At 40.3% G+C, this 24,804-nt stretch overlaps 1 protein-coding gene across 1 annotated transcript in view; it reads left to right on the forward strand.

The window, feature by feature from the left end:
* The window catches only part of ALPK1 (alpha kinase 1), a 348,019-nt gene that overhangs the window by 264,242 nt on the left and 58,973 nt on the right, over window positions 1-24,804 (forward strand). Inside the window, exons 8-11 of the mRNA XM_085641431.1 lie at window positions 471-557; window positions 5,186-5,262; window positions 7,638-7,733; window positions 21,868-21,972. Coding sequence (XP_085497557.1) covers window positions 471-557; window positions 5,186-5,262; window positions 7,638-7,733; window positions 21,868-21,972 — 365 coding nt within the window. The remainder of the gene's footprint in view (window positions 1-470; window positions 558-5,185; window positions 5,263-7,637; window positions 7,734-21,867; window positions 21,973-24,804) is intronic.

Here is a 24,804-nt window from a genome sequence, read left to right on the forward strand (position 1 = left end):
GGAAAAGTATGGTGTTTGTCTCGGGTGAAGAACAAATAATGATTTTCAGTTCGTTAAAAAGAGGGTTGATGGAGGCACCAGATTTGCAACCATCTGTTCCAGGTTTACCAGGTTTTATTACAGCATATGCCAGTAAGTAAAGCATTTGGATGGTTTTAGCGTGCAAAAGCAGAGGTAAAACTACAGTTTGCTTGCCTCGCATACATTCAGACAACAGAAGCAACAATACTTGATTATTGAGAAAAGAAAAAGCTTGCTTATATATGGGCTGTACAAAGGTTTGAGACCTATATAGGGGGTTGGCATTCACTCTGAAAATGACCACAAGCCACAGATATTCTTTTTGAAATGTCAAATATACACTCGCCTAAATACGCAAGATTAGCCATGTTGACTTCTGTGAAATCTGTTCCTTTGCGGACTGCTAGTAAATACCCCTGACTCTGTATTTTTAATACCTTCTTTTGTAGGCACATGGATATATGCAGAGGAGAATGACCGAATCCTGGTACAGTCTGTCTGCATTCAGATCAGAGGTCAGATCCTGCAGAAACTGGGTAGGCTTGCTACTAAAAGGGACTTGCTATCATGTAACTGCTTTAAACAAAATGAAACCTTAAACCCTGTTGTCAGCCCCTCTTATGCCTGCTTCTAATTTTTGGGTCGAGCCTGGGCAGCTCATGCGCTGCTCTGCGAGGCATGCTGTATTTGAGTATGGAGTTGAAGCACCGCCCACTCACTGCCCATATTTCTCATTGGCTTATGTAATTGTCCTTTGTAAAGACTGTCTGCTGATTCGTTTATAGGCTTGTTAGTCCCTCCTTAGTGCTGCCTTGTCTTCATTTGTAACCTCCCATGAGGACTGGCCCTTTTATATCTGCTGTTACACAATATGTTTATTTAGTTAGTAAGCACTATTTTCTTTAATGAGTTTCTCCTACTGCAGGTACGACATGCTTTCCTGCAATATTCAGCGCACCATGCGTGCTTTCACTTTCCAAGCAGCCCTGGACGATAGCGGCCACTTCTTTTAAATTAAATAGGTCTAGCATTTACAAGAGTTTGAGCTTTTGACATTGTAAATGACAAGGCCTTTTATGTATGTGTTAAATATCAAAACAGATAAAAAAAAGGCATTGTCATTTACAATGCCAATAGCTTAAACTCTTGCAAATGCAAGACCTATTGCATTGCATATGCTTGTTGGGTTAGCAGTTTGCTAGTGCTGTAAAGAGAGAGTATTCAAGTTCAACGGCCAATTTAGACACTTTTAAATGTCTTGCTATTTGATAAAGTTAGAATTATGGGCATCATTGAGGGGGTGAGAGACACGCGCGCTCTCACGTACACACGCACACACACATACGTAGGTGTTTGGCTCATTCCTGCTGGCATGCAAACACACACACTCCACTCATACAGAAACACACACACACTTTGCTCCTCCCACTCCAAGGGGTACACACACACTGCTCATCCTGACACTGTAGCCTTACTAAAGCAAGAGCGCAAGTGACAACGAATTGCCTTTGTTGGGTTGACAGAAGGCCACAGCTCGATATGTTACAAAAGTCTCCATTATGGAGATGCTTTGGGTGCTTCTTCCCTCTGTTTATAGTGAGAATATAGCATGCAGTTGATATGTATTTATTTTATATTTCTTAAATTCTTTAGGCTTTTATCCAAGGGCCCAAAATACATTTGTACATTGTGATATGAATTCTAAATCTATAGCCATTCAATTATATTGATAATTTTAATTAGATGCTTATTATTCTAAATATCTTTTTTTGGCAAGGCATTATCTTTAGATTGAGAGTAAGTCATCTGCACATTAAGTAATTGCGAAGCATTTAGCTGTATCCTACAAGTAAAGCACTTTCCGGCTCATTTACCTGTTCATTCGGTGAGGCCACTGTTATTCACAACTGCTGCTGATGCATTCCTGATGTGGCTGTACTGGAAGGTCATATGTGAGAAGTTTTGTTTACTCCAGACCGATTCAGACTGCAGGTCAGCTATAACAAGCATTGGCATAGCCAATAGGTCTCGTCTTTGGGACCTTATAAGTGTTAAGCCATGCAACCATTGATGTTGTTGCACCAAGGATATTGTGCTGCATAACTAAATACTTATAAGGTCCCAAAAGCGAGACTTATTGGCTATGACAATGCTTCTTTTGCGGTAGCAAACAGCCTAATTCTGCAAATTGAGCAGTTTGCTATCTCAAAAAAGCTTAGTACATCTGGCTCTAAATGTGTTGTGTTAAATGTAAAGAGGGAGCATTGGGAGAAAGGATAATACGTAAATGCTACTGACAAGTGTGAGGAATGGCGAGAAAGAAATAGTCAGAAATAAGGAGAATGATTGTGATAGGGAAACAGGAGAGATTTGTTGAAAAACGTACAAAGTGAAAAACTCGTAAGAAAACATCTACGAGAGAAAGCGAAAGTATAGATCACAGGAGCCCACAGGGTGTCTGTGAAAGAAGGAATGGTGAACTGGGAGAATGGTTGACAAAGGGAGAGTCTTAGAAAAGCGAAGGAGCATTGATATATAAGCAGTACAGTTAGAGAGTGGATTGGAGGAAGCAAGAAGGTTGAGATAATGGGAGTCAGAAGAGCACGAAGACTGAAAGAGTGCTTGGGAAGAACAGAGCCAGTACCCCTGTCATATATAGAGGAGTTTCTGTGACGAGGGAAGTTGTTTGGGGGAACATGGGAAGTGAATGAATAGGTAGAGTTCGCGTTGGGCTGCCTCCTTAGAAATGCAAGACATATTTTTAAATGTGTTAAAAATGCATGCATTTCAACCATTCATTACATGTTCTATGAAGTGAACAATTCTTTGAAAGATCCTCTCTGATTTGTCTTCCGCCATGAATAATTTTTCATGAGCACATTGAACAGAAGGTGTCCCATACATTTACCACCTGCTGGGATACGGTGGGATACGGTGACAGGTGGTTCCATGGCTCGAGTTCTGTCTCCGCTGTAATACACGTAAGGGAGGGAGGCAGTTGAGAGTGGCCTGGAGTACTTAATTTGCTGGGGCTGCTACACGAAGGAATAAGGTGCCTTAGGACTGCTGTCTGCTGAGCACAATGCTCAAACAGGAGCAGATGCTGCCGGTCCAGATTGGAGTGCTAATAAGCTTTTTGGTTGCATTTTCCAGCCAATGTTTGACAGATCTCATTTTACTGCGCATGAATAGTCACCCACAAGTAAAAAACACAAGAAGCGCGAGCAACAAGCCCGGGAGTTGTGTGCACGCGCAAAAAAAAATCACGCGAGTGGTGCACGCGAAAGAAGGAGAGGCCAGGGTGCTGAAAGCTGCCGGCTGCGCGCGGAACGCAAGCGCTAGGCCGTGTGCCAGCACTTTTCAAAGCCCTAGCTAAATGTCTCGCAGAGCAGCACATGCGCTGGCTCAGGCGAGACCTAAAAACGAGTAGTCTTTTTTGGAAACTCACAACAAATGCAACTCTGGGTGCCTGCATTGTGCATGAGTAGAATTACTCTCCTCTTCTCCTGGGCCCCTTGTAATCAAGGGTCCCCTCATTCACTATCTGCAAGAAGCTTTGCTGTGCTGAATGTTTCAGTGAGTTCACAGCAACAAATTAGCAAGATTGGATTGCATTTGCTAAATGAAAGAATAGGAAGCAAATTATTAAGAAAAAAATAGAAGAAACATGACCCCTAAATAAAGGTATTTATGGGCGTCAAAGAAGATAATACAGTAAAATGACATACAGAATTAGTCAGAGCTGCCAGCAAAACACACATTATAAAAAGTCACATCAATACCTCCTCATTCATCACACTGCTAGGAGCTACATAGCATAACACGATAACTGCCTCTCAGTGGCCATCATGCACAACATTGAATACTTCCTACGTAGGCTCAAAGGAAAGAAAACACACTTACAGCCACATACCTACACAGTGAAGTGTGCTGCACGAATGGATAAGGGCTTTAATGTTCCACATAAGAATTGTAAATGCTGTTCAAGTACTATAAAGGGCCACTGGAATTATGAGATTCTGTGACTGTGGTGTTTCCTGCATGATTATGGATTTGCTGCATTTGCCACATAATCCATCTGCTGCATGTTTTCCAGATTTTACCCCAAAAAATTGGTTCTAGCTAAAATTGATCAAAGTTACAATAAATGCAGCAACACGTGTTTCAGCACAGTGGAAGACCCTTTTCAAAAGTTGACTGGTCAACTTTCAGTTGCCTATTGCTGCAATTGAGTGTTAGACTGTTACTAACTAAGAGGAGCTTTTGCCTAGACAGTGTTAACATATGTAAAAAAGACAAATAATGATGTAGTTTTGCCACAAAATATGCCGCATAATTTGCCTTTTCTTTCTGCATTATTTAGTCCTCCACTGTCGCATTATTCAGTGGCCCGTAATATAATACATTGCACTTATGTGCCCCATCTCGATCAATAAATGCCTTTTTTCCACTTAGCTTTTCACATTTCACAAGGGTACTACCTTGACTGCCCATGCCTTTGTCCTGATGCAGACCCCATCGAACAACCCAAAAGGGGGGCGTTGAAATGTCGACAGTAGTTTTGAATAGCTTTTATATTTATTCTATCCTCATTGTTAAGGAACATGTCTATCAAATTGTATCCCGATTCCATTTTTCTAGGAAAGAAGTTTGCCAAAACCTTGCCCACCTGTTGTGTTATGCATGCCATCAGAATTTGTTACTCCAGTGTGAGTCACAGAAGCACTCTGTGTCTCCTTGTTACTTTTTGTAGCAGCTGGTCTCCTTCAAATGAACCTTTTACATTATATTGGATTCATTAAAATGTTTAAATACTGTGTCTTTATTGTTATTAATTATGTTGTATGTTATTAAATATGTTCTGAAAAACCTTGGGTCCACAAAGCAATGTACATCTAGAATTATGTATTTATATCTACAGCTGCTTCTGAATAAACAATTGTTTTCATTATAACTCACAAGTACAGCATTTAATCCATAATTTTTTGTGCTTAGGTTGTGCCATTTGCATGATCTGTGTAGTACAAATATAACTGTAAACGATTGCAACACCATGATAAATATACTACTTGGTGTAAAGTTTGAAGTCAATGTGTCACTCTAAGAGACATTGGAAGAGACTCTTAACAGTTCATGGTGACTTAACTATTGTCCTTCATTTCAGGCTTGTGGTATGAGGCTGCTGAGTTGATATGGGCTTCCATTATAGGATTTTTTGAGCTTGTTTTACCAGATAAAAAGGTCAGTATTTTTAGTTTTTCTTGTAAAATAAAAGTAGCAGATCTTTAATTGTCATTTTTACCCTCCAAAAGCCTGATGTTTACACATTACATACACATATATGCTTCATCTAGATACAGTTTTCTTGTTAATACCTTGTGTCAAACTGGAGGAGATTTGTAATGGTTTTTTTTATCAGTTGATTATTCTTAGCTTAAAAAAAAATAAGGCTTTGTTCTCTCCTGTAAAGGTAATTATCTTGGAAAAGGTGTTCAAACGGCGTGAGATTAAAAGCATGCACACTAGTTTTTCCATCCTGGTTTTGGTGTTTTTTTGGGAGATGGAGTACATTTATTGAGGGACAACAACAGTACTATTTTTGTATGTCTTTATTTTGGTCTTAATTACAGATAGGGAACTGTCTTTAGGTTGACCTATGTTTCCAATATATAATATAAACTTATAGTGCCCTTAAGGTCAGTCCCTTGCTCATGACAGATTTTTTAAAATCTATCTCAGTTATCTTCTCTTGATTCAATTACTTTCCTCCCTATTCTTGTGGTTTTACTGTCCAGGAGTATCGTGTTAACCCAATTTATTGGGGTCACTCCAAGTAGGTCGTATAAGCCTATAATGGTAACTACATTCTTTTTGAAGAAAAGGAGAACTGACATTTGCCTCTCACTACAGTCAGATAATCTCTCATTCACATGTGGTATACATAGACTCATGCACCCTCTAATTGAGTTCTCTCACATAACAATTGATACACAATTATTTATTAGGAGCTATTTATTTCCTAACCATGTACATTGGAAATATTGTAAATGTAACAAATAACTCAGCAGCACTTATAGAAATTAGGAAAATTTCAAATATTCCCCAATTTTATTTCATCACAAATCCCTATTCTTTAATAGGAAACACATTCCAAGATTGCTGGCTATGCATGTGCATGTGTCTTGAAGTATGTCAAATGTCTATGCCTGCCTGCGCCAACAATCATTGAAAAAAACAGTAGCTTGGCCATTATAAGCTGAAACCTTTTGGCTTGACCAATGCTTGTTTTATTTTGGCGCATTTGTATGTGTTCCTGAGGGTATACGTTTGTTTTTCTTATTTAAAGTAAAACTGTGCCTTTTGACTTCATCTTGCAGTGCTCTAAATCACTATTGGAATGTTGCATCATTTCTTTTCACTTTACTTACCTGATCCTCCTGGGGCTCATCTTGGCTCACCATCCCATAACACTTCGACAAAACTATATCCACACCAAACCATATGAACTTAAAGCCATATCAGCAATACCCACCACTAAGACCCTTATTACAAGGATCGAGATTATAAAGATTAAGATTGTAACGGGGCTTACCAGACTTACTTTTCATTACACGTAGTGAGTGAATATTGCATTTCGAGGAGGAACCTGCTCATAAAAGGTGGTTAATTTTCTGAAAGAAATCAAGGCAAATGTTTTCCAACAACTTGTTTCACTGAAATTTCCAGTGACTTGAATTAAAGAAAATACCTTATAAGCACGATCTTTAGAAAGTCAATCAGCCCACAGCAGAGCATAGATGATGATCTGTAACGCACCTGGTGCTCATGTAATAGCTCTTGGATACCTTCGGGTTGAGTTTTCGCTATATGAAACATAAAAACCCCAAAAATAGTCATTTATCTAGTGTTCATGCACTTCATTATTGCTCTGAAGAGGACGGTATCTGCTGAAAGTGTCCATATTTATGGAGTACTATCTGATCCTGAAAACAAGAATCAAATTGTGGGGAAGGAAAGGTTTATTTTCACATTCGAGTCTTTAAGATCACGCATTCATCTGTTGCTTATATGGTGAGTGAAAAGAGATAGAGTTAGTTAACTAGCAAAAGTCAATGTCTTGTAAAGTGCTTTGCCATGAAAACGCAGTAACCAGTGTTACAGACAAAATGTGGGTAGGACACTGATGTGGGGAAGTGATCTGCATGCAGTTTGGATGTGAGATTCACAGGGGAGCTAGTATCAGCATATCTCTTAACAAGATACTTGGGAAGTTCATAGGTGTCTCCTCCAGTAAGAAAGGGGAGGTCATGATTGCCCTCAGTCTCTTCAGTGCCTAGCAAAATTCATTAGGCGCTGGGTGCAGCCACAAACCTGCAGACGATGGCCATACCGCAGCAATGTCACCCTAAAGAGAGTGTTTTAGTCAAGCATAAAAGCAATTCCTGGGAGCGGTCTAACCCATCTTCATCATTGCTGTTCAAAAGGGAGGGTGCTGTGTGTGTCACATACTTCAATCAGAGCTATGGTTCAAAGGTGTTTTTTGGGTTCGACCTCACTTGACGTGGTGAATTGTGTTCTTCTAACCTAGTTCTTATTGGGTTTTTTTGCATTTACAGGGCATTTCTTCCTCTTTGGGAATTCTGGCAGACATTTTTGTTTCAATGAGTGAAGAAGATTATCAGAAATTTAAAAGCAATCCACGGATTGGCTTGGTAAGAATCTTCTGCAACACAACAAATTGCTTTGAAGGAAGTTCGTGGGATGTTTGCCTCTACTAGATGTGATGTTTTGAGTCAAAAGCTTCAGCTCTCTACCATTCGACACTATTATAAACCTTAAAAAAGAGAAACTTATCTTGCACCTAAGTACAGTAACGAGGCAGTGGCATTATACTGGTGATGGAAAAGATTTGCCATGTCTCATTTAAGGGTGCTACCTTTCTCGTAAAAAAAAGTAAACATGGTAATTTTTGTGTATTTTGTGGTTGTGGAAAACCCAGAACTGATACTCATATAGCAGGTCGTGTAAAAATGCTGCCTGTATTTACTTTAAAACAATTTTAGGAACAGTTTATACAACTTTCAAATTCTTCAGTTTGTTTTTCTGTCATATATATTGATTTAAGTTTAAAATTCTAAGGTGAAGAAATGTTGTAATTTAATGATTGTCAAAATCATTTTACCTATCTCGGCATAAATGTACTAGGAGGGCAGGTAAAAGTCTGGTCAGCTGGAAACCCTAAACCAGCATTTGCAACACTTAAAGCATTTTGAGTGCACTGAGTCGTAGTAGCGTGCAATTGCGATTCTCATATTACCATGACCAGAGAATCTGGATTTCATTAAAGACACGGAGGCTGACATTATGCATTATTCCTTTAATGCAGTCCAAGCAGCCGCTTTCATAACAATATTAAAAGGTTCCAGAATAGAACAATAGCAACACATGAAAGGCATGAGCCATCAACAATCTGCCTCGTTTAAATGTGGAGGAAAATAAGTTCATGAAACTTGAAACATCAAAACGATCTTCTGATGAGCAGGATGAAGGAGAAGGAAGAACGAAGATAAAACCAAAGGCCAGACGACACACAGTTAAGGAGCGTTACCCGAAAAGAGAAATAAATAAATATCTCTTGAATGTAAAAAATAGTGTCAAGCTTATCAAGCTAAAAGGAACAAGAGATTAAACAAGTACTGTTAATAAAAAGTACAGTAATAAACTGTAACAAAAACAGCATTAAATCATTGTAAGACCACCAAGGGGTGGGATGGGCGGGATAATGTCAGCCTCCGTGTCTTTAATTAAATCCAGATTCTCTAGTCATGGTAATATGAGAATCACAATTTCATTACAAGAACGGAGGCTGCATTATGCATGTTGGTAGCTTTGTAAAACAACATCAGACATATGTTCAATAGGCTTGTAATAATGACGTGCAAAGGGGCTAGCATTTGACCAGTCAGCAGCTTTGAGAATGTTGTCCAACTTACCTCCAGACCAGAGAGATTGACTGGCCATAGCACCCCTCTAAGGGAGTGAGTTTGAAATTTCTTTAAGTGAATACCTGCTAGACCCATAACAGTCTTAACCCATCTAGCAATAGAGGTCGAGGTTATGCCTTTGTGGGGTTTAACAAAGGAAATAAGTAATTGGTTAACATCCTGAGGGCGAAGAGCAAACATTCTGCGATCATACTCTCTCATGCAGTCCACAACGCAAAGTGTTGGATATAAATCAAAACGTGGGTAAAAGATTGAATCAGACATAGTCTTTGTTCTTCTATAAATCTCAAATTTGATTCCGAACATGTTATATTATCTATTTGTAATCTCCAGGACTTTGACATCAGAGACCCTTCTGCATGAGATCAGGCATAGTAGAGTAGCCACCTTAACGGAAAGGTTTTTAAAAATGTTTTTTTTATTATTATTGAAAAGATCAAGGATTAGTTTGACATCCCAAAGACTTTCATATTTAGGTTTAGGAGGTCTTCTTAAACAAATGCTTTTCATCAATCTACAAACAATGACATTTTTACCTACCATTTTACCATTGACAAGGACATGACCAGCAGAAATAGCTGATCTATAGCAATTGATAGTTCTATAGCTGAGGCCTTTATCAAATTGTTTAACAAGGAAGTTAACTATGTCAACAATAGATGCCTCCAAGGAATCCAGGTTCCTTTCCAGACACCAACGTACCCAGATTATCCATATGTTGTTATATCTGTAGTGAGTGCCTGGGGCCCAAGACTCTCTGAGGAGAGTTGCAGCCGTTGCCGAAAGTCCTGAGATTTCATTGGATCTCCTCACACTCTACAGGCAAGAAGGGTTAAACTCTTGTTCTGAATTAGGGGGTGAACTCCTCTGTCTACGTCTGCAAGAAGATTCTAGGGTAGGAATTAAGAAGGGGGGGTTGCAAGATAGTTCTAGAGTGGTGGGGAACCATTCTTGGGATGGCCAAAAGGGAGTTATTAGGACAAGGAAGCACTGATCCTGTCTCACTATCTGAAGAACTCTCTGAATCATGGCAAAGGGAGGGAATGCGTACACCTTGGCTCCTTTCCAAGATTGTAGTAAGGCGTTGACTGCTAGAGCACCAAGGTCGGGCATCCAGCTGAAGTTGTTCTCCAGTTGAAAGGTTAGTCTGCTCGCAAATAAGTCTATCTCTAGAGGACCCAAGATCTTGTTCAGGGTACTGAACACGGAAACATACAGTTTCCAATTGCTGTGATCTAACAGGAATCTTGAGTTCCAGTCTGCAGAGATGTTCGATTTCCCCGGAAGGTATCCCGCTTTGAGAGCGATCTTGTGTTCCAGACAGAACATCCAAAGTTTCTTTGCTAGATTTGAGAGGTCTGCAGATTTGGTGCCTCCCAGACGATTTATATAGGCTACCGCTGACATGTTGTCCATCTTTAGAATGACGGACCGCCGCGGAGAGTGTTTGAAGCTCATGAGGGCGTAAAGCCCAGTGGTTAGTTCTAAATAATTTATGTGGCGAGATGATTCCTCTTGTGACCAGATACCAACGGTGTTCTGATTGAGAAGGCAAGCTCCCCAGCCATGAAGGCTTGCATCTGATTCTAAAACAAACTCTGGTTTTGAACCAAAGATTGCTTTTCCGTTCCACGCGTCTAGGTTCTCGAGCCACCAGGCTTGTTCCGATTTGGCTTCTTGATCCAGACAGATCCAATCTCCATACCATACGCCAGATCTTAGGGCTCTTGCCTTTACCCTTTGGAGGGCCCGATAGTTAAGGGGACCGGGAAAGATGGCTTGGATGGAGGAGGAGAGGAGACCCAGAAGTCTGGCTAGCTCTCTCAGAGATAAGTCTTGTTGTTTCAGGACGTGTCTTATTTCCTTCCTGAGTTTGGTAATCTTTTTGAAAGGTAGTAAAAGGAGACATTTCAATGTGTCTACTGTGAAACCTAGGAACTCCAGAGATCTGGAAGGGGACATAATTGATTTTTCTTTGTTTATGAAGAATCCTAAACTCTCTAGGAGATCCATCACAGTCTTCAGGTCTTTGGCTAGTTGTGAAGGATCTTGAGACATTATAAGAATGTCGTCTAAGTAAATGATTAAACGAATGCCCCTTATTCTTAGAGGTGAGGCAACAGCTCTCTTGACCTTGGTGAAGCACCAAGGGGCAGAGGAGAGTCCGAAGGGTAGAGCCTGAAATTGGTAAAGGTGATTTTTCCTGACAAAATTGAAGAAAGGGTTGGTGGGATTCAGCCATAGGAATGGTGAAGTAAGCATCCTTTAGGTCCAATTTGACTAGCCAGTCTCGTTCTAGAAGTAAATCCCTCAAGAGATGGATGCCCTCCATCTTGAAGTGTCTGGATCCCAAATATTTGTTTAGTTCTCTTAGGTTTATGACAGGTCTCCAACCTTTGTCTTTATTTTTTACAAGAAAGAGTGTGCTTATAAATCTTAAAGTTTCTAATGGGACCTCTATTATAGCTCCTTTCTGAAGCATAGAGGAGATCTCCTCCTCTATTATTTTTTGTTGCTCTGGAGAGAGAGGCATGTCTCTCGGGAAAGGAGTTTGTAAAGGTATGTGAGTCAAATCTATCATAAGCCCATTGACAGTGTTTAAGAACCAAGGATCTTGAGTGATCAATCTCCAATTGTGAAGAAAGTATTTGAGTCTGCAACCCACTTTTTGGGGGGAAGAAGGAGAAGGGAGAGGGGAGGGAGTTATCACTTGCAGGGTTGTTTGAGATGAAGGTTCCACAGGATCTAAATCCTCTGATGCGTTGGCCTCTAATTCTCTGGGAATAAAATTGAGGCACGTTGTACTGCTGATACCATCTTCCGAAACCACAGAATCTTGGAAATGGTCTTTGATTGAAGCGGCCGGAAGAGAGGCCCCGTCTTCTGGCCCGTCCAAAAAGGTTAGTATTGAAAACTCTGCTCATATTTTGCTGGGCCTTGTTCAGGGTGGTGAAAGTGGAGACGTATTTCCCCAAGGATTTAATGAGGTCTTCTCCAAAGAGTAAACCTTTTGGGTTTTGCGAGGGTTCTTTATCCGCCATGTCAGTTAGTTTGGGATTTATTTTAGTCAAAACGACTCTTTGTCTTTCTGCATTAATGCTAGCGTTGGCATTAACCAGTAGAATTAATGCTCTCTGGCTCCATCCCCTGATGAGATTGGTGTTGAGAGGGGTGCCATTGATGTGGCTGTCTTCTGCGGAATCTTGGATTCTGGCTAATGGTACCAGTACGTCGAGAAGACGGTCTTGGCACCCTTTCAGGGATTTTTCCATCCCTTTTCTTGGATCACTTCCAAGTTTTAATAGGAATTTAATGAGTTTCGGGTCCAAATTGGGGGTATAGCAGCTTTCATCCTCAGTAGAAGGTCTAGAGCATTCAGCTCTAAGGATGTTACGAGTGTCCCTTTCTAAGAGGTTTCTTATCCATTTGTTAATGAATTTTGCAACGTGGTCCTGAGGGAACCACTCGGAACTTCTTGGGTGTTTCATATTTAATGGGGAAAACATTTCTTCCCCTAAGGGGTCAAGGATAATGTCCTTAGAGGATAATGGGAGTTCCTGTTATGGATTGTAAAATTCTTGATCATCTTCATCAAGATCAAGGACATACTCATCAGGTGTGTCTGAGGATTCTATATCATTAGATATGTTATCTCCCATACTGTAAAGAGCATTATGATATTTTGTGCTGCTAGGGACACCCAGATGTTTTGTGCCGCTAGGGACACCAAGATGTTTTGTTTTGTGCCGCTAAGGACACCCAAATGTTTTGTGCCGCTAAGGACACCCAGATAAGTTGTGCCGCTAGGGACACCTTGGGAGCTCGAGGTGCGAGGACCTCCATTAAAAGTTGAGGTGCTAAGACCTCCCTGAATTGATGAGGTGCTGGGACCTCCTATATTGCTCTTATCAATGTTTTTACTTTTCTTAAGTCTTTTACCCCTTAATTCAGTGATCTTGTCAGAGTAGGGGTTTGGAAATATCTGAGATTTTGTCCTCATCAGGGAGTGACCTTTTAGAGGACATGATCTGACTTAAGGTCTCAAACATGCAGGACCTCAATTCCTTATGAAGGATTTTTTGCAGGGCTTCGTTGTCTATGTTAGGAGTAGGGGCAGAGGCCTTGACTGAGTCAGACTTGGTATATAGGAAATGTTAACTTGTAAATAGTGGTAAAGCCCTTTAATGAAAGATAATTAGGGAGGATTTCCCTTAATATTAGTGACAAGGTTTATAGATGAAGGAATGTCAAGAGAAAAATTCCTCTCTTATTATAATTAATTTTGTTATAGAATGTTGAAAAGGCCAGTTAAATAGGATTTCTTAATGAATAAGTTTGTAAAATAATAAGTACTTGCGGATGAAATCTGAAAGAATAAAAGGTAGCGATGCACAGCCGTGTTGGAGTGCGCGGCATGCATCGGTGGAAAGAGGTGAAGAACTGGAGTTAAATGAAGACATTAGGTAAGCTCATTATGGCATGAGGAAGTAGAACAAGGATGAAATTGAAGAATAATCGTTTACCCAAAAAAAAAAGATATTAAGGTTCAATTAAACATCTAAAAATCTTTAAATATATCCAAACATTAGAAATAGTACATAAGCTGAAAGAAAAGGCAGGTTAATCTGGTCAGTCACGCAAGGATGGGACTAGGGAAGGGGGTGCAGGGAGATCTCGTAAATTGGAGATCGGTATAGAGGCAGTAGGAAGGGGGGGTGGGGTTATGCCACACACAAGGGAACTTCAAAATAGAGATAAAAATGAATAATGGTAATGAAGGAAAATTAACTTATCTGCTTGGAGCCGCATTTAAAAGAGGCAGATCGTTGATGGCCATGCCTTTCATGTGTTACTATTGTTCTATTCTGGAACCTTTTAATATTGTGATGTATGCGGCTGCTTGGACTGCATTAAAGGAATAATGCATAATGTAGCCTCCGTTCTTGTAAGGAAATTAAAAGTCTGAAATTGCTAACTCTGTTACAATTCCCTCATGATTAGTACGGCAAACTTTGAAACATGGAACGTCAGACTGCTTTCACGTGGGTGTGCTGCCATGTCGACGTCGTACTTCTGACCTGGCCACGCGGCTGGCGGTGCGTGCTAATCAACACTTCCTTCTCTCCGGCAAATGTACCGGTCACAAGGCAGGGAATGCCGAGTGCATGGGAAGAGTTTGAACAGCGCTGAAATTGTACATTTGTCACTGTAAACAGTAAGAGCCAAGTCTCAATTACTTCCCTAATGCGGGGCAACTAGGCAGCGTGATCCATCGGTTTGTGGAAAAGGAGTAGAAAATGTGATGACTATCTGTCTCATGATTGCCATCTCGGAAAGATTACGCTCAATACAGTAGCTCTGAGTTAGTTATGGTGACTAGCTAATGGTAAAAGCTACAAACCAGATTGATTCACTGGGAAAGAAAAGTTATGTCCAGTGCCATAGGTCCGACTTGTTTATTATGAATTGTTTTGATAAAGGTGGAAGGACTGACTCATTTATTGTGAAAAACAAGGACTTTGTGGTAGATTGCTATCGCACTATGTCACAAGGTGTAGACGGGTACTTTGTTACATGAAGTCTCAATGATTACAGTAGTAAACAAAGGTTTGAATGTTGCTCACCCCCTTTGACAATTCCTGGTTGCATATTGGTTTGCCAATTTTAATTTTGATCATACTTGTAATTTTACAACTGTGTGCGTGGTGGTTGTCAGTTTATGCTCCGTTCAGTATGCCTGTGTTGGTTATGGTCTCATGCCAGTGACAAATGTTATAGGCCTTATTGGTTCAGTGGGAATAGTAATGCCAAATGCCATATGTTTGATTTGTTTTTTGCGTGAAAACCTATGGCAAAGTCAGTAGGCCTGGCTTACTTCTTATGAAAAGCTTGTGTTAAGGCAATAACCTTTTAAGGTGGATTGTTATTACATTGTGCTAAAGGCTGTAGGTGAGTATTTTGTTACATGTAATGTCACAGACTACCAAAGTAGGCAAGGGTTGTGATGTTGGTGACACACTCAAACAAACAGTGGGGATAGAAGAGTTGCACTGTGTAATCCTTTTGAGGTCATTTTAGGTGGGGTTTTATATTGTTTTGACAGATGTAATTGTTAACATATGTGTAATTTTATCACTGTGTACCTGATGGCTCCCTTCTGCGAAAGCTTATGCTTAAAACAGTAGGTCTGAGTTGGTTATGTGATAAAGGCCATGAGCCTGATTGGGTCATTTGGGGGATTGTTACTGCACTGTTTAAAGCCGTGGTTATCTATGTAGGCACGGATTTTGGTGTTGATTAATGCCTTTGACTAATTTAGGGGGTAGCTGATTTATACTAAAAATTCTTGCTAGAATCTCTTTGGAAAGCCTGACGGGCTTAGTTGTCAGCCCATCTTGGAGCAGGAAACAAAAAAAAAAGAGTGCCAAACTATATGTTTTTTGAAGGTCTGGGCCAGATATAAATTGCGGCTAAGGCCTTTTTTGTTTATAGAAAACAGCGGTGAGGGCGTGGGAGTGACAGAGACTCATCGTGAGGGGTAGCAATCAGAGCTGGAGCAAGGGTGAGGTAGGAGAGCAACATAGGAACTTGGGGTGGGGGCAGGTTTAAAAAAAGATTACAAGGCAGATAGGGAGAGGTGGGGGCAAGGGCAAGCTTGAGGAGAGAGCAATGTGTAAGCATGCGCTGATTTCAAGGGGGAAGCTGCACACAAGGGAGAGTTAAGGAAACACAATCATTCCCTTGGAGTGCTTAAATAAAAAGGAAAAAGTAGTTTGCTGAATGTTAGTATTTTAAGGATACAAATCATCCTGTTAAAAGGATGTTAACAAAACTATGTTCATGGGTAGGGGCAAACACAAGGAAAGTAATGGAACAACAAGCAAAACAAGCATTGGCATAGCCAATAGGTCTCGTCTTTGGGACCTTATAAGTATTTAGTTATGCAGCACAATATCCTTGGTGCAACAGCATCAACAATTGCATGGCTAAACACGTATAAGGTCCCAAAGGCGAGACCTATCGGCTATGCCAATGCTTGTTTTTATTAGCTATCCCTTTTTTATCTGGCTTTCAATTTAATTCCTTATTTCGCTTCCAAATGACACATTTAGGTTTGGCTGAAGAAATGTTTTTGTAAGTATTCCTTTTAAATTATTGCTTTGGAAAAAATACTTATAAAGCACCTAAGTGCACTTGCTGGTGTGCTGGATTTTACGTCTGGTTGTGCAAGCGAGAGTTATGCAAGCATCGTGGTTCAAGAACAGAGTTCACCAAGCTAATATGGCATTTGTTGTTTTCTTTGTTGGTCCTAGCAGGAAGACATATAGAAAACATTGAATAAATACATTCAGATGGCTCACTAAATTCTTTATGTTTAAAATGGAGCACCACAACAAGAATCCTGCTTGGGGGTTGGGGCACTAGAATAAAATGCGCCCGCGCGAGTCCCACCCTCCTGTGATAACTTCCAATGTACAAGAGGCAAAGTAGTGTGTCAAGAGGTTTTCAGTCATTTCGCAGGTTGTCCCTTCCGCACCTGTGTGACGTGCACCCTGCTTCTAACAGCTGCTACACAGTATCCAAGCTGTGCACTACGGGGGCAGCCAGTAAATTCACTTTCAGGACACTCCTGTGTATGTGGCAGGAATCTCAGAGCCCCCAAAACTTCTTAGAGACCCACAGAAGCTATGATAAATAACAACGGATGCTTTAAAGGTAATCCTCCAGGTCGCCTGTCACTAAGGATGCTGCCCACTGAAGCCTTTAGTTTAGGTTGCATTCCCGGGGACCCTGATTCTTCCCTTTTGCCATCACTTACATTTCGCGCCGGTTTAGAAACATGCCTCTCTTTTCTCCTTACTCCTCACGGTCACTGAGCAACATCACAACTACTTCCGGGTCAAAGGACAATGCGGGCAGAGACAGCTTGTACTGAAGAATGAAAGCTCCGAGCAAAGGCCTGCGGCTGCGCGTCACAGGTAGTTCTAGAAAGCCCATGCGCAGTACACCTCTGTCACTGTAGGGTACAGTATTACGGGAGCTTCAACGTAGGGATCTGAAAACTGGACAAGGGGCGGGAACGGCCTGGCTTGGGGGCTCGAATTGCTCTGTGATGATGGGCTGATGAGTGGTAAATGAGCGACCGCCAGGAAACATAACAAGCCCGGGAGTTGTGTGTGCGCGCGCTAGCATGAGCTCCACCTGTTTCCAATTAACGCGAGAGGGGGCGCGATAATTGGAAACAGATGGCGCTGATGTTCGCTCCCGAGCACCCTAGGCCAGGGCAGAAAGAAGGCGGGACATGCACCCGTCTTGGGCCAATTGTGTGCTGTCTTTCTTAGAAAGACGCATACAAAGGCCAATTGCGGGTTAAGCACACGCACAAGCGTGTGTTCTGCGTTGAAAAGCCCTTACTAAATGCCTCGCAGAGGAGCGCATGCGCGCTGGCTCAGGCGAGACCTAATAATTAGATTGACAAGAAAGCCAACCAGTGGTAAGCAGAAGGCTGACCTAAGGTCCACCTATAACTGTTGGTTATGGCCACATCAAAAACTAAGCTAAAAGCTGTTTGGAGAAGAAAATTATAAAGAGCACAACCAATTATCATTATAAACTAATCAGTCATGTATGAATTTCATCCTTCTCTACTTTGGCTTTCAGGATTCTTTTGTTTCCTCTGGGTGCTGTTGCTTTGTTATTGTCGTTGGGCGGGCTTATAGTTTTTATCTCAATCTCACCGTGCATCTGACTATTCACAGGGTTCAACATAAAGGAGTAGATAGAAGATTATTTTTTGTTCCTTGATTGTATGAGCACATTATAGTCTTTATTCTGAGTGTCATAGGATTATATACCACTGGGTAAAAGTTTCGGCGCATATCACTTTCCCCAGTTGAGATTTATCTGCCATTTACCCAATAACATTCTCTTCCACCGCAAGTTCCTTTAGGTTATACTAGGAGGAATTTCTCCTGGTCAGTGCCATAATTTTGGAAGATTGGATTTGGGTTGCACTCATCATTGGGTTCCCTCTGACTCTGAGAATGTGTGCCTATGCATTGTTTTATTCTATTTCATCGAAGTACCACCTTCCGGGAACAACTTTCAGTTGCGGCGTGCCCTCATCATTGTCCTATTAAGCTATTGCACAGATATATCTGAATAGCATGATGTCCCTAGTCTCCTGTATGGCTGGTATGCTCTCCTTTCCTTTGGGCCATTTTAAATCTCGCCATGTTTTGAAAATAGAATCCCCATGAACCTACCACAACTTTTAGTGAGCTGCTTTTAAGCTATCCAGTGACTTCTAATAGACACTTAAATAGTCACTGTGAGAAAAGGTGTTACAGTTCTAGTCACAGACGCAAAATGGTGCTACTCAGTGTCAACAATCATATTTCCCCAAACGACATACAAGTCATGTTAGAAAAGAGTCTTGAAGCCTAGTGTGAGATGTTCAATAACAATGTAATTAATAGTCTGAAGCTTCCTTTTATCCACAAGGTGCACTAACCTGGATTTACTGTACATGGGATCATCAGCTGGGGCAGTCCTATTGCTGCAGCTCTGCAAGCTGACGTTACCAGTCTGTAACTCCTTTGGTGGTTGCACCATTCTTAACTCTTTTCTGCTTTTTAATACACAACACCAGTTCATCCGTTCATCCATGTTAGATTGCAAAAGTCATTATGTTAAGAGGGCAACACAGCCCATATATTTTAAGATACATACCCTTGATATCTAGATGTTAAAGCTCAGTAGAGAATGCTTAGGCTGTTTTTAGGTCGGGCCTCCATTGGCCAGCTGCATGTCATCAGGATAATTCATAAATGAGAACCACATAGATATACATGGAGGAGCTTTGGATGAGTCCCAGCATCCAAATCTCTTTTCAAGTGTCATCATATTTTGCTTATACCCACCAGAGCATCCAGTTTATGGTTAAGAGTCTGACCTCTTGCACTTAGTGCCAGGGTTGGTGTGTCAGTACATTACTTTAACAATGTTGTTTTCTTCCCATTCTTTATCCTTTTTTTTTTTTTTTGTCATCCTTGTATGCTTAAACTGTGTCTTCGCATTACAGGAATTCAAAGCCAGTAATCATTTTTCTCTGCACCCAAAAGAATACTATTTTGTGTGAGGTGATTTAGAAATAACATATTTTTTTATACCTATTCTAAGAACACCTGCCTGCTGGAAACTCCTGTACTAAAATTACATGCAATTATATATTTTTTTAAATGTACATTTTTATTGCAAGAATATTGTGGACACATTAAGGAGGTGCTACATTTTCTTTTTTTCGACTGTTTGATTTTTGTGAGTTATGCTTGTAATAAAAAATAAAAAGAAATAACAAACATATTGGCATTGCCATTGCTTGTTTAACCCCTTCAGTGCCCGCCCCTTTCCCCGCCCTGTGCCGGCCATTGAATTAGCGGGCGGGGTCTATGACGAGCTGGACTCGTCATGGGCACAGCGCCACCGCGGCCCATGACGAGTCCAGCTCGTCATGGGCACTGAAGGGGTTAAATATTGCCGTCAGTATTATCCCCAGGCTTCCTAATGATGTGTCTTTGGGATAACAGTTTTTACTCCTCTAATACTTTTTGTTACATTGTTGTTGTTTTTTTATATCTAATTGTTGTTTTTGTGTATCTTGATTTTAAACTAAATACCCCAATTCTGGCATGATGACCAGATTGCACTCACTTTCAAAAATTGTTCAGAAATGGTGTGTTTCAGCAAATAAAGGACCAAAGGCACCGATAATTAAATAGCGATTGAACCAGTGCAGTGATGCTATCTGGGCTAGTTGCACGATTAATATAATTAATTAAAGCATCTCGTTTGATTTTACCCAGAAAGCATTTTCGTGTAGTGTAATAACAACCAATTAAATCTCACCCTAACTGTGGGGAGAGATTATGGTAGTCACACAGTTGTACAGAGCAGCAGCTAGTTAAGAAAGAATAATACAAAAGGACCAAAAAAGGGGCCTGGTCTGCAAAACCAGGATTGTTTGGTATCACTTCAGGTCACTTGAATGCTCACCAATGGCAGTGTCAATAACTAATCGAACAATGCATTAACACTGTATGAAGAACACTGGGCCATGTAAATCTTATCCCAACAAATTTCAGCAATCCTGGACCCTAAGACCTTGTAAGTGTTGTAATTAGTTTTCCTACAATAATCTATTTGTAAGGACAACCTCATTTGTATACTTCTTAGATATGACCAGCACATTAGTCCTTGCACAAATGTAAGACAGCACAAAATAAATAAAGTTGCATAAGATTGAACTTCTAATTTATAAGGCGGAGAAATCCCCAGCTGAGTGTGTGTGCATGTAGAAAAGTGTCCCAAAGGGACTCCCACCTACGTTTGTCTTTAAACTGGCTCTGTGACTTCTGCAAAATGTTGACATCATTTACTATCTAATAATAGTAATAGTGATAATCCTCACCTTGCCCAAATGACACCAGTAAATTTGTAAGGAGAGAAGAGACATTTCTTTGTTAAATCACACAGGATGCGAGTGTTTATGTGGGAAAACTCTTCACATTGATTAATGTTGTTAAGTCTCCAAATGACTGTGTAGAAAGAGTTGTATTGCCCTTAATATTTTACCAGGCGTGTTTAAGTAGTACATGTTTATGATTGATAATAGGCTTGTGAAGATCTGCACTCAGCATTTTTTAAATCTTACTGAGGTGATGAACACTTAACCCTTAAAAACAAATAAAATGTATAAATTGGGAAGTTGTAGGTATGCTTACCCAGAGGTATAGATACTAAATTTATATTTTAAAATAATTTGGGAAGGATTTTTAAGATAAAGCACGGCTCTAAAATATCTAAGCTGACGTTCTATTTGCTCTCTATTGACCCTCCATTGGCAACCATGCCACATTACGTCCTAAAACCATAAAAGAACTAAGATTGAGAAGATGAAGACTATATAGTAAAGAACATGGCAAGAATGCAGAGTGATAAAGAAACTATTAAATGGTTCAGTAGACTAGATAAACCAATCAGCAAACTTATTTTAGTACTGGGGAGGCACAGCAGAACACTTAATAGACTGAGGGACGTTTTGAGTGAGAGGGTAGTGTACTTGTATTCGGGTTGTACTTCGTACAGGGGAGGGTACCTTACTGATAAAATCTTTAAATGTGTAGTTCTCTCTTTGGATATTTAGTTATCTGTTTACTATTTTTTCTTGTCAGTAGTATTCAGCTGTGATGTGAATTACCTTTATGATCATTAACTTAGCTTTTGTTGTGTGTTTATCAGATTCATTTGAGTTATTTTCATATGCATATGGTTCATCAATTGGCATGACAGTCTAAACCTTGCCAGATTTACTTCTTAGTTAGCATTAAATAAAAATGTTGGTCCTGTGTGAAATGGAAGATCTTGATGATACGTAACATCTCTGATCTCATCAACAATTATAACATGCAGTTGGTCAGACAATAATGAAGCCATAGAAAATGAGAAGTACTGGGGACAATAGTGTAAGAAACTTCACAAACTTAAACTGAAGTCGTCAGAAAACAGTCCATTCCCTTTTGTATTTATATTGTTGCTGTTTCATCATAGAAAAAAATCTGTTGTAAGGAAAACACTCTGTCAGCACTTTCATTTTTTTAGTCCGAGCCTACTATATGTCTTCCCTCCCACTTTAAATCATTGATTATGTGATCTATATTTAGTAGGTTGGCTAAAACAAAAAGTCCTGTAGAAATGTGAAATATTTTATGGATTTTGAAATTACTGTCCTCCCTTGGTATGCATATGTATTCATGTTTTCATCTTAAATGTTATTTGGCAGAACCTCCTGACAGAATATGACCACCGCTTACTGTCAGCAGCAGAAGCATGCAAACTAGCAGCAACCTATAGTGCCTACAGCCCCCTCTTTGTTCTGACAAATGTGGTAAGTAATATTTTTGTGTTTAAAATAAAGTGGGGATTTTGTTGAAGTGTAGTTAATATGGGTGATGAAAGTTAACAATCAAGGTTGGTGATAAATTAAAATATAGACAATTATTATAGTAAAAAGAGATTAAATGTTTTTATTGTCCCAGATTCACCTGCATCTTAGACAAGGGATGTCCAGGAGGGCCAGATCCATACCAAATTTGCAGGATTCCCACTTAAATTACATTGACATAAATTCAGCTCGGTGGGACTCAATTACATTATTCTGACTTTGGCAGTCTTCGTGTAGGACCACTGCGGTCCCAGGAAGACCGCCAAGCCGTCGGTATTGCCGCCCGCTATATTACAGCAGTAATTCGGGGTTGGCGGTGTGACCGCAGCCAGTCTGATCCTTTCCTCAGATAGCATGGCTATTTTTTGGTAAAAGGCTCTGTGTGTTAACGTGAGTCCCTTAAAATGGACTAGCTCCTCAATGGGGAGCCTGGGACGCTCTGTCAAGTGCTCCTGGATGTGACTTCTTTTTGATAATTTCAATAGAAGCCGGGCTGAGGCATTCTGCACTAACTGCAGTCTTCTCAGTTGGTAAGTTGGCAGGCCCCAAAACAGAACATTCGCATAGTCCAGACAATATGCAATCAGTGCATGAACTGCCATTTTCTGATGCTGCTTAGTAAACCTATGCAGTAATCACTTTAAATACTATGAAAGGCCATAGCAAACACTCACCACATTATAAACCTGAGCCCCAAATGCAGTCAAATTATCAAATTTTACCCCCAAATTCCTCACTACAGAGGCGGTCCGACACCAATATTTCCCAAACGTTGCAATAAGATGGGGTGGGACATGGTGTCTAAAACCGCAGACAGCTCAAGAAGTACTTAGAAATACTATTGAGCTACTCTATTCATCCAGACCTTCCTTTTATGGTTGTCATAATCATGCTCATGTACATGCCTAGATACACATTGTTATCTTCATCTGCATCGTCTTCCTCTGCCTTTACCTGTAGATCCCTACAAAAGACATTGGTATGCAACATTTTACATGTTGCGATCTTTCAGCACCGCATCACTGGATCGTGCTGCAGGGCTTCGCCACATTTGTGAAAAAACCTGAACATGAATCTGGATTTTAAACTGAATGTCCAGCCCTGTGGCAAAGCAAGGGTGCAATGGGCTCTAATGAAAACTAGGAAAGTAGGCCTTTCTGCCTCAGTTGTATAAAAACGGCAGACATAATTAGTCTGCAGTGGGTGCTGATGTCACTGCTGCATCTGCACTAATGGTAGCAACACTCCAGGTCTGCTGTACCACATATCTCATGCTAGGAAGATAGTATTTTATTCCTGCTGTGAGGTTGTTCTGTTTTTAAGTTGGGAGGACACAATCCACCCATGTATGCCATATTCACTGTCACCTCTTCACAGTGGTGATTAGATAAATACAGCTGTTTTTCCAACACTACTTCTTCCTGTGACTGTGCTACTCCTTGCGGATTTGTCAGTCACCCAACTCACTATTGGCTAGATACGTATGCACCCCAATGATTCTAAACCTGCCTGTACCAGTTGTGCTCCCAAGGCACTGTGCCACCATCTTTTGTGATGCTCTTTGCTTCTGTCATTAGCGATATATTGAGTGAGTGATGAGTATGAGCATTTTCTTGGGGAACTGAATAATGCTGAGACAGTACAATAGAAATGACAAGCCTCCTGTTTACCGCAGCCTATTAGTTCCCTGAGGACAGAAGATGCAATAAAGCACTTTGCCACCATGAAGAGCCCATGCAGTTCAGTTGGCTGCATTCTACATGTCATTTGCACTTGGCATCTTGGTTGCATCTGCTTTAGCTGTTTTCTAAGTGCATGGTTTTAGTTTATGATTTTGCACCAGTTGCGCAAAGTGTGAGTAGTGTATCCACTTTAGGGAATCAGTAGAGAAAGTTCTTAGAATTGCAGATTTCGCATGGATTGGTGCATGCAGGCGGAAACAGTGGATTATGAAGGAAGAGGATGTTCACAAAAATGGTCCAAGATTTGGGGGGAATGGAACAAAAGTAGAGGGATGATATGCATGCCTATTGATGGCCCTTCCTTTCAAAGGGGAGTAAGGGTGGAGGAGAATATTTGAAATGTGGCTGAGAATAAAGGGAATGCTACAATTGATATCGGTCTTAGATAACAAAATATTTGAAACTAAACATGCACTGTATCAGATTGACGTCAAATGTTAATGTACTGCAATTATTATTCAATAAAAAGAATATTAAAAAAAAGAAATGCAGATTTCTTACTGAAGTCTGGATTTTATGTTGCCACTCAAAGATAATTCAGGCCAAATGTCTTTACGCACCATATGTTTACAGTGTATGGCATTTCCCTTGAAAATGCTTCCCATTCTTCAATAAATGCAGTACAGTTCTTAAAGAGTGATACAACTAAAAGATTTAAATTATGTTCAAGGAACAACACGTTTTACCTACAGGAAGAGGTTTCTTTGCCCTGTCATTGGACTGTCAACAGTTTTATCCCTGTTAAAGGAACATGTATTTATCTTTGTTTACCTTTATGTGGAGACCTCTTCTGGTCATTGAAACAAGGCAAAAATTTCCTTTCGCACCAAAATAAAGAGTGCAGTGTAATTTGGGATAGCTGGGAAATAGTTGCACTTTAACGTTTGAACCTTCCACTGCTTACTCTGAAGGCCATAAAAGCCCTCTTATTCAGTTAAGATGTTGTGAGATGCACGCCTTTCTCTTTTCTTCTGCCTTAAACATGTCTAGAGGTAATCAGGTTTGCTGTTAACTAATAAATATATAAAGAGTC

Source organism: Triturus cristatus, chromosome 2_2, assembly GCF_964204655.1.
Source record: "Triturus cristatus chromosome 2_2, aTriCri1.1, whole genome shotgun sequence".
Classification (NCBI taxonomy): Eukaryota; Metazoa; Chordata; class Amphibia; order Caudata; family Salamandridae; genus Triturus; species Triturus cristatus.